Here is an 11504-nt window from a genome sequence, read left to right on the forward strand (position 1 = left end):
TACGACCATTCGTTCAGTGACTATTCAGAGTTATGACGGCTCTGAACAAGGGGGACTTACAACCAGTCTGTGAAGTTGCAGCTGTCACAGCGTCTTCACAGTCACATCCCGGTGCTTGGGCATCCACTTGCACTTAGGATGTCACAGTGAACTGAGATAATGTGATCGCCATTTGTGACATTTCCTGCTGGCTTCCCACAAGCAAAGTCAATGGGGAAGCCAGCAGTGAAGGTTGCAAGTTGCTCCCGTAAGTCACTCCAGTTCCCACTACTGAGGAGCCCCACTATGGAGTATGAGATCCCAGGGATATTGCACTCCATAGTAGGTGTTCACATGCAGTTCCCTCTGCCCGCACTCCATTGCACAAACTTGTCTTCCCTCACACTGAGCCGCAGCACACCCACACCTGGCCGTGGCACCCTCCATCTGCCTGCACTTGTGCTGCACCGCAGCACCCACCTGTAATGGTATGTGGAAATGACCTTGGGAGATTGGGCCCAGAGACACTGCCTAGGAAATGGTCAGGTAAGAGACAGCATAGTCTACAGCTGGATAGTGGGCAGGGCAAGAGGCTCAGAAGAGACCCTCCCTAATTTCTCAGGGGTAAAGGAGATGGGAAGATAATTCTTTTTTCAGACTTGCAAGATTCTGTTAATGTAACCTTACAATAAAGTAAAATTAGCTGATCTGGTCGTTTTACCTGTCTGGTCTACATGGTAAGGCTGACACCCACCTTTGTGCCTGCTTGCACTCCACAGCACTCCCCACCCGCCAGCCTGCAAGCTGCCTAACCTGCATGTCATGACTGGGACTTGCAACTTCCTTCCCCATTGACTTTGCTTGTTGGAAGCTGGCAGGAAGCCGCAAGTTGTGGTCAAGTGGGGTCCTCACTTAATGACCCGTGATCCTTACTTAATGATGGCAACAGGGACTGCCAGGATTGCCATTGCTAAGCAATGCGGTCATGTGATGTCGCACTGTACAGCTGCATCGCTTAGCAACAAAAATTCCAGTTCCAATTGCCATCATAACCCAAAGACTACCTATAACTGACAGTTGTAGAGCACCTTCCTAAGTCTTTTTAGGAATAACAACAACCAAGGTGCCTCACAAAACTGACTCAAAACAGAGAACAAGCACAAATACCAAGAACTATGACAGAGAAAGCATGGCTCCTGACCCCTACTAAATGACTTTGTTTCCGAAAAGGGACTTAGAGCATGTCCACCCTGCCAGATCTGGTGGAACATGCAGAAATCATTTGGACAATCTGGAGCAGAAATATAGAACTGAATATCATCAGCATACTGATGACACTTAACCCCGTGCTTACAACTGACCTTGCCCAACAGCTTCATAAAGATGTTAAACAAGAGTGGGGAGAAAGTCAAGCTCTGAGACACCCCAGATAACAGAGGCTTAAGGTTACACCTTTCCCACCACCAATAACTACTGGAATCAGATACATCATCCCTGACATGAGCTGATCAGAGGTAATCCACAAACATGATCAATGCCATCTCAGTGCCATAATCTGGCCTGAAACCTGACTGAAAAGATCTAGATAATCCCTTTCCTCCAAGGCCATTTAGACCTGTGAGACTACCATCTTTTTAACAACCTTGCTGTCAGCACCTGCTCATTCAAGCATTCACACACAGTCAAGAAACTGGATTTCTTTGAACTGTTTTATTGAAGCGTAATGAACGGTACAGAAGGCAAGCTGCGAATAAAGACTTCATGCCAAAACCTACTTTAAACTACATTCCCTTAGCTAGTTCCCTTTCCTACAAAACGTGTCACTCCCCCTCCCAACCAGATGGTATTCCTGTCATATCTCAATCCCCTGTCCTTCAGGTGCTTATAGCCAAAACAACCTCTTATATTCCAACTTCACACACCCCCTCCCATCTTCTTCCCATCCTGCAACTAATGGGAATGACACAATGGGAGATGCCCTCATAAGGGTTTCTGTGAAACCTTTGATCAGGGAATCTGACACTCGCCTAAAAAGAGAAGGTTGGAAATCAGGCAAAAATTGTCCAGTATCACTGGCTTCTTATACAATACCAGAGAACACATACACACATACACACTAGTCTTTACTAGTGCCATGTGATAATGAAATGCAGTTTTCTAACTAGCTTCTTGTACAAATATGTGCTTACAAGGATCTTAAAGTCATTTTACACACAATTTTCATGACATTTAAATACACTTTTTAAAAAAAATTAATAAGACAACATGTGCATTGTAGACAATCATATCATTCAATAGCCCAATTTGGCAAAATGAGAAATACGAATTATAGTATCATAACTAAATTATCAGTTCTTCTTTGTGTCAATCTCATTTTATATATTCAAAACAAAAACAGCAGCATATGTTTCAACTTCTCACAAAATAGTTAAGATTTATTGTTTTAGCAGAAGAACATGACTATTCATATTTATTATCACTTATGTTGCATCTTCAGTAGCAGCACAGATCCAAATTTTAACTGAATCTTAAGAAATCCCTTGCCATAAAACAATCATCAGTTCTCTGTAAATAAAAAGCTTCCATACCTAAAATGAAAGACATATATATTTTACTTATTAACAAAGACTGACATTTAATGAAACTGCATCAACACCCAGCAATGTGCAAAAATAAAGGCCCTTCAAAATAACCTTACCTCAGACTCATCTGTAGTTTCTTCATCAGTCATGGGCTCCTGAAAACCATATAAAAGGAGTAAGAAATTACAATGTGGAAGAAGTTGGTAAATTATCACTGAGATCAATGGGATTCACTTCCCAATAAATATCAGACTGCAGACTAAAGTATATATTTTTCTTTGGGGGGCAGGGGTGGGAGAGTTGTTTAAAATAAAAGACAAATACCCACCACAGACCTGCAAAATTGTGATCATATTCTAGGCAAAGTGACAGTGTTTTCTGCATTCCTATACAATTATATGTTATCCAGAACGTATAGAATGGTACCAGAGAATTACAACATTGCTGCTTATTTGCCTAATACAGATAGCATACTATCATTCTGCTGCTTTCGGATACAGAGACACATCCCTGCCACACCAGCTTTGGGCAATTTTCCAAGTTTTGCAAAGGGAACTCTTGCTCCTCTGACTTTTAATCCTCAGAGATTCACTAAACCATTGCAGAAATGGGTACTAGGTGGCATATTTACCACCAAGGTCTTGAAATACTTAAGTCTGCCCCTTTCATTCACATACCAAAATATAATTTTACTGATAGAAGTCGAACAGAGAGAAGCAGATGTTCCATTTATCTATGCAGAGGATTGGTTTTTCCATCAAAATGCCTTATATTCAAGCATCTCTGGGCAGGTTCTTCAGTTCCACAAATGTCCCCTATACATTAACTAACACAAATGTCAAGCAAACACTGCAGTCCCAGTAAAAACTGGACAGGCTTTCTAAGGAGCAGAATGATACTTTCTACATTGGCAGCTGCTGAATACAAATTCAACGTGCTCAGATAATTCAAATACTCAGAAGAGTGATACAATAATTAACCCATTAGCTATTTATGCTCTACTCTTCTATCCTTGCAATGTCAATGTAGTATTACAATTTAAGTATACAAGCTAAAAGCAAAGAAGCCAGTGGTGAAATATGAATGCGTTTTGAACTATATCTCAATAATTTTAGCATATTTGTTACAACCAACCTTTTAAATAAAAATTTCATGAATTTGGATGTATTTCTCCTGTTCATTAAATTCTTAAACTTTTTGCTTTTGTGGTTTACATAATGAAGCCTCTTTACAGGAAAATGTATTGTAGATTCTACTGGATCTCTTTCAAAGGCTTAAGCAACTTAAAGTTACTCAAGAGGAATTTAGAAAGCAAGTATGATGAAAACCAACATTATTCTTGGTCTTACATTGCTCAAACCATAAAAAAAGGTTTGCCTTTAAAATATCTCCCTCAGAAAGCAATGCATCTTACTGTCACCTACATACACACACAAAAGAAATTGAGTCTACTCTTGCTAATCTCTCACCTGTCCAGTAGCAAAATCTGCTGATACCATGCCTCCTTCAAGAGGTCAGCAAAATGAAGATTTACTTAACTTATTTACAGTTATCAATAGCAATAAAAGGTTACACCTAATATGCTGACACTGAATGTAAGCATTTTAACAGCAGCATGATAGAAATAAAGACTGCATGAGAAAGAGAAAGCATTACAATCTTATGAGGTAACATTTTGACAATAAGATGAATAACTGCAGCTGAGACAGAGACAGTGAAAGAGACTGACCATAATAGCTAAATCATAGGACCGTACTTATGCCACAAAGTGAACTTGGAACAGTTAACTTATGGCCAAAACTCATGTGATAGTCAATTTTAAAAATTAGAGTGCTCTATCATTATAAAGTTCAAAACTCAGACTTACCAGGTGTCAGCTGGTGGAGGAATAACAATTACTGTTTATATTGAAAGGTATTTCATAAATTCTTTATAAACATGTTTTATACACTAGCTTTGCATAGGATTGGGGGGGGGGGAAATGATTTCTAGACATGTAATGAATTGTATTTCTTGACCAAGTAACTATATCTGAGCTAAGAATTTGAAATTGGCTCAGAAAGCACCTCAGGTACCTTTGAATCAGCCAAGGCATCTGGCCCATGTTGGGCTGTCAAAGAATGCTTAAGTTTAAAATGCTACCACTGTTGTGAACTATCAAGTCCAAATTCAGCTTGAAGCCGAGAAAAGTCCTTAAAGTAATAACTACACAATAATTGATTCAAAGTAACTACCCTGGCTTCTGCCAATGCTTTTTTTTTTTAAACAAAAAAGTTTTACCACCTATTTTTATTTATTATTCAAATTTTATTACCACCCATCTCCCCCAAAAGAGGGACTCTGTAGATTTCTTTGAAAGAGTTAAATACTCAAAAATGTCAATATCAAAATCCAGTCTATGCCCCAATAAAGCCCAATGACTTCTAACAGCACACACTCTAATAGAACACCTTTTCTGCTGTATTTCAATCCAAGTACTTGCCAAGACCATAATGGGAATAAAGAACAACTTTCCAGTAAGGTCTGTAGAGGATGATATCCTACTAAATTTTAATTCCACACACTTATGGCCGATAAAATATAAAGCCAATGATATTTTTGCAAATCCAGTAAATTAAATTAAATTAGAATCACCAAGGATTTCATTAGCTAAATTGAGATTACCATCATCAAGTAGAAATCTCATTTGAGCTAATTAAATCCTTGGTGGTCTACTTTCCCAAATAAATTTCCTAAATAATTTATCAATTAGAAGAAAGCATTTATTTGGAATTAACATTGGGATGCCTCTTGAAACACAAATCAAACAAGGGAAAATATTCATTTTAACAGCATTAATTTTGCCCCACAAACTTAATGGAATTTTAATCCATCTATTAACATCCAAATCAATCCTTTTTAAAAGTTTCAACATGCTTATTCCCACATAATTAGAAATATTTAATATAATCAGTAGAAATCACAAAACCCAACTGTTTACATACCTGCGTTGTTATATTAGAGCCTAAGGGAAGTAAGCAAGATTTATCCCAATTAATCTTACAGCCACAGTACTTTCCAAAATACTATGCTACCCATATAAAATTAGGCAAAGAAGTTGAAAACAAGAAGTGCTAAAATCTCATCACCATTATAAAAAATAATTTATATTCAAAATATGCCAAATCAATACCTATTATACAGGTAGTCCTTGAGTTATGATGGCAATTGGGACCAGAATTTCCATCACTAAGTAAAGTGGTCGTAAAGTGCAATGTCACATGACATCACTTAGTGACAGCATTCCCTGCAGTCCCCGTTGCCATCGGTGAGGATCATGGGTCATTAAGCAAGCACCTCATCATGACTTCCAGCAGGCTTCCAACAACCAAAGTCAGTGGGGAAACCAGCAGGAAGTTACAAGTCCCAGGTGGCTTGCAAGCAGTGGCTACTGCCGGGTGGGAGAGGGAGCACGGGGGTGCATAGGTGGCTGGGGAGACATGGCGCAAGCGCAGGGGGTTTGGGGGAGGCTGCTGCTGGGTGGGAGAGGGTATGCGAGTGGCCAGGGCTTGGGGTGGCTGCTGTCAGGTGGGAGAGGGAGCAAGGGGGTGCGCGAGTGGCTGGTGAGGCGCAGGATGAGTACAGCGGGTCTTCAGGTGGCTGCTGCTGGGTAGGGGTGGCTGCACAAGTGGCTGGGGAGACTCAGGGAGGGTGTGTGAGGATGTGCAGGTAGCTGGCGATGTGCGAGTGCAGAGGGGCTGGGGGAGGGTGCATGGGTGGGGAGACTTCGACAAGCAACTTGCGACCTTCCTGCCAACTTCCCCACTGACTTTGCTTGGGGCAAGCCAGCATGGAAGGTCACAAATTGTAATCATATGACCGTGGGACATTGCTACCGTCATAAGCACAAGCTGGTTGCCAAGTGCCCAGATTGCAACCATGTGACCATGGGGATGCTGTGACAGCCGGAACTTCAAGGACCGGTCGTAACCACCACTCGTTCAGCACCGTCATAACTTCAAACAATTGCTGAACAAGTGCTTGTTAACCAAGGACTCCTGTAATATCCTAAGATTGCCATACAGTAATTGCCAAAAGTTCAAGAATCAACAAATCAAACAGCAAGCGTAAAAGTGGCAGCCCTACCAAAAGTGTCTGAAATCATTGAATTTGTTTTAACTCTTACACAGGGTTGCAAATAATAAATTTCACTCCAAAGAACAAAATACATTGGGAAACTATATCTAATAATTGCTTGCTTTAAGAATTTAATCTGAATCTGATCAAAGGCTTCTTCCACATCAGGAGACACAAACATTGCAGAGTCCATTCTACCTTTAGCTAGATCTATGATACTTATTAACATAAATTATGTGATGCTGGTTGGTTTTTAATGAACCCAGACTGAGAAGTTTTTCTCTTTGATGGAATTCATAATGAAAGTTAAACCCACATCTTTTTATTTTTTTTATTTTTTGTGCCTTCAAGTCAGGGTTGACTCCTGGAGACTGTTAAAGAACATTTTTAAAGTGTATACTGCTGGAATTTATCAATCATGGACTAAAGAACTGGAATAATGTAAAGTAATGCCACATCAATCATTGTAAGTCCTTTAACAAAACATTACATTGGTATCAATGGATTTGAGACTAAAATTGATCCATCAAAAATCATATTTTAAATAATATATTTGCAACTGTGGATATCAGATATTCTTTGTTACAGCTATAAAAAATTGAGGGATTATTGACTCATATCTTTTGAACTACTGGATGTTAACGTGAGATTGAATTATATTCCCAAATTTTGGAATCCAACTGCCTTAGAGGAACTATGGAGGTACCAGGCATGGAGGGCTGCGAAAATAATTATTCTGAGAAATTGGAAAAATGATATTATTCCAAACATCAAGGATCAGAAATCAGTAATTTATCCATTCTGGAAAGGCAATATTTTCAACCCATCAAAAAATAAAGCAATGTGTTCTTCTTTGGTAGAGATTTTATGGTATTTTAGAATAGTATAGTATTTTAAAATAATTTTTATTATTACCTAGTTGATACTAATATACTATTATATTTTTTGCAAACCAGTGATTTCTATACGTTCAATCTGTCTCTCTTATATGTTTAGTACTGATTTTTTTTCTGGTTTTTTAAATTGGGGGGGGGGGTGTCTTTTTTCCTTCTTCTATTTCTTGGTTCTATTTAGTTTTGTTTGTAATTTATTGTCTTTAGTATTCATTATTATTTTCATTGTTTATTTTTGAATTTTCTATTTTGTAATCTTGTAATAAAAGCAAAGGGGGGAAGAAAAACAAAAGGGGCAAAATGAATTTGAAATTGAATCCAAATATTAGAGGTGACTGTGCCTAGCAGAGCTGACCCAGGAACTGGTGTCAGGATATCACAGAGCTGATATTTTTGGTTTTAAATGTTAATGCATTTGTTTTTAAAATGTACAGACATTTTTAACTGCTTTTAGCTGTCTAGCAGTCCCCGAAAGAATTATATTCATGGCTAATTTTAATCCTTTGGACTGTAAATAAAGGGCCTTTTTTATCTTACACCCACACGTCCTCATTCACATTACACAGATCCACTTTAAATCAAAGTTACAGTTTCTGTAACTGGATGAGCTGCACTGATACACATATGCCATGAAGCCACGGTTAAACACCAGAAAGGAATATGCATGCATTCTTGAAACAGCTTCCAATCTGCCGGAAGCCTGCATCATGACTTCATGAAGGCTTTTATTTGTGCCTTATTGATATTGTAGTTCTCCCAGTCTTCTGAATCTATATATTGTCATTCCCACATTTTAACAAAAGAAACAGAGTATCTGTATGCAACAGAAACTGGCTCGGCTCTTTGTTCTGGATTCAAGTACTGTAAAGGGAAACTTCTTTTCCTCCCACTGCCTTGTTTTGATCCTCATGTGAAGCATGGCAGACAGCAAGCAGCAGTCAACTGTGACATCTTTCACTCTGTCTCAATTTTATATTCAACTTCCAGTTTCCAAAAATCCTACCTGAAATCTCTTCTGTTAGGATTTTGAAAAGCTGATAAAAAAAAATCAGAGGATCACAGCTTTATTATCTTTCCTGATCAAGCCATAGAAAAAAGAAAAAAAGAGAGAGAAGAAAATTCTCTAAACCTAGTTAGGACTAATTCTCTGGAGAACAGTATCACTGATCTTTTTAATAGGTTGATTATATGTTACACAAAACTGTAGTATTCTTTGCAGACTCAAAAGTAATTAAGCATTCTGAAAAAGCAAACCATATATTCACCAATTTCAGGTTTTGGCTCACTGTAATCATAGAATCAAGTGCCAGCCTTTAAAACAGACAAAATAAACATTGAGATTTAATGAGTGGGTGCAATCTAATTTCTATTCTGGTATTCAAAAGTTTACAGTATCAATCACAACCGACTAGATGTACACACACATTTGTTTTTCACTGAATTTAGAGCTAAAGAAATTCTGTCTAAGGCAGCTAATAAAACAAGTAAGATCTGAAAAATGCAATTATGAACACAAAAATAATCAGAAGAAAACGAATGTACAAAGCAGATCTCTTCTAACAAATGTAAAATCCAGCTCAGCAGCCAGTCCATCAAATGAGCTCTTAAATGTTCTTCCACTCCACAGTAAAGTAAAAGAGGGCAAGCTAACTTTCAGTTTATAAACTTTATCGATCCATTAGAATGATTTATGAATATTAATGTGTTTAATTAAGAGACCCCTCTCTTATTAAACAGAAATTACTCAATTTAATTAAACAAATTATTACATCCATGGATTTTATTAAAAGGCCTAAGCTTTTGTAAGCTACAGCTTGCTTCATCTGATGCATCCAGTAAAGTGAGTTACAAGTCATGAAAGCTTAGGCTTTTTAATAAACTGTGTTAGTAAGAAAAGGTATTATCAGACCCTTCCTGATTTTCAGTTACCATAGACTAACACAACTCTTCTCCTCAATACGTTCATAGAGCAAGCACTATCTTAATTCAGACAAACTCCTTTCTTTTTACATACAGTACAAATGGCTCATCTTTCTAAAATAAATCATCTTAAACAGATCAGACCTTTGGTTTGTAATATTCTTTTATCCAAATGCAGACTGACTATTCAGTGCAATTTCATATCAGGTTTTGATGAGTGTCATAAAATATACTCCTAACCTCAACCAAAGGTAAAGCTATTTTTAAGACAGGGAGTCCTAAACATAATTTTTTACCCCAGTTTCTTGTTGCTCAAGGCATCTGTTATCTAAATTTTGTTAAAGTTTGTTAAACTTCTGGGAAGCAGGAGTGATAAAGAAACATCAAGGGACTCATAAGAAGTCATCTTCCTCCCAACCCATGTGCAGGAAATGTTGGTTGATACTGGCAAACCATGTTTGTATGAGCTTTGACCTGTCATCTATCATGGCAACTATCCATAAGAACCAATAAATAGCATTAAGCCTGCTTAATGTATCATACAAACATGCTTAAAGGTTTTCTCTTAGCAAGTTGTGCAAAGCCAGGCATTGTAGTTTATAAACCATGGTTTATGACTTGGCACATTGTCTTGACCTGTTACATATAACTTATTCAACAGTTAAACAAGCTGTGGTTTAATGCAATGAGTAAACCAGGCCAGCAGCACTTACTGCTTGGTAGGGTTCTGCAGTACTCCAAAAGGTGCTTTAAAGCACATGGGAACGTGAACACAGAGTCTGCCTGCAACTTCTTAAAGCTGTTGCATATTTTCCTAGAATTACATGCACCTGCCTTAAGGTGCTGCAGACAGATACTATATTCACACTCCCTTCAAAAGCTCTGAAGTAGTTTTGGGGGACTAAATCTGAAGCAGTGCACAGCCTTAAAATTTAAGACTGCAGCAACTAAAATTCGTAAAATCAGTCAACAAAAGTTGAGGACAACTGCTCTCCAAAAAGCTTAATACTTTTATAGCTCAATCTGTAACAATAAGGAAACGCAGTCCTGGAGTAAGTTAATTAAACGTATACAATTAAATAATCGGTGTCTCTAGCACAGGCTGTATTACCCATCTTATACTGTTGTTATCGCGATATCCTGCAATTCGAAATATCCTGCACGATTCTCATCACTTTCTTTAAACTCTTGTAGCAACTCTTTCCAATCATCCACAACCTTCGTTTTACCCCTTCGCCAAATTCCCCGTTTTTATCTTCTCCCTGACATTAGGTTCTTCGTCCTTCCCAAAAGCAGAAAAGCCTAGTCCCATCCTCTCATTCCTTTACCATGGTTTAACATAGCAATCCCGCTGGATTTCTACCTTACTTTACCAACATCAGGAACGGACAAAAGCCCCCACCTCCCAATGTTCCGTTTCATTATTTTTTTTTTTGAAACTCTTCGGAGTTCTCCAGACAGTTTTTAATAACCAGCTCGCTGCACATACAACTTTTACCTTTTCCGCAGTTTCCGCCATAATGATACTGACGGTCACGTGAGAACTCCGGACGTAGAAGGCATTTGGCATGCTGGGTAATGTAGTTTCTCTTCCCCGCTTTTCAATCTCCAGTTTTTCAATGGTCAGAGACCTTCTGGAGATGTGTTTTTCGATGTTTCTTTTGTGCGTTAACGTTTTGACGATAACAAAAATTAAGTAGAAACTATAAAGCAGGACGTAACTACAATGACATCACACGTGTATTTGAAAAAAAATGCTTAATACTGAGGTATCAACAGTGGATTCACCAGAAGCAGCAGGGAAGTGATCAGTAAACAATCACTTTTCTTGCTCCTTGTCCCGATAAACACTTACAACTGCCTTCCCCAATCTGGTGCCCTCCAGATGTATTTGACTGAAATTCCCAAAATTCCAAACCAACACGTTAAACTGGGAATTGCAATTCCAACAGACTGCAGATCCAAGGGGGAAGTGATCGATATTTTAAACTAGTGCAGCGCGCCCCTCTCAGCG

At 38.3% G+C, this 11504-nt stretch overlaps 1 protein-coding gene across 1 annotated transcript in view; it reads right to left on the minus strand.

Moving 5' to 3' along the window:
* Positions 1 to 11013, minus strand: part of VPS41 (VPS41 subunit of HOPS complex) — a 126879-nt gene extending 115866 nt beyond the window's left edge. The window contains exons 1-3 of the mRNA XM_063304157.1: positions 10989 to 11013; positions 2678 to 2716; positions 460 to 510 (exon numbers count right to left, since the gene is read on the minus strand). Of these exons, the coding sequence (XP_063160227.1) occupies positions 460 to 510; positions 2678 to 2716; positions 10989 to 11009 (111 nt within the window). The 5' untranslated portion in view covers positions 11010 to 11013. The remainder of the gene's footprint in view (positions 1 to 459; positions 511 to 2677; positions 2717 to 10988) is intronic.
* Positions 11014 to 11504: the final 491 nt, after the last annotated feature.

This window comes from Candoia aspera, chromosome 4, assembly GCF_035149785.1.
Source record: "Candoia aspera isolate rCanAsp1 chromosome 4, rCanAsp1.hap2, whole genome shotgun sequence".
In the NCBI taxonomy this organism is placed as follows: domain Eukaryota; kingdom Metazoa; phylum Chordata; class Lepidosauria; order Squamata; family Boidae; genus Candoia; species Candoia aspera.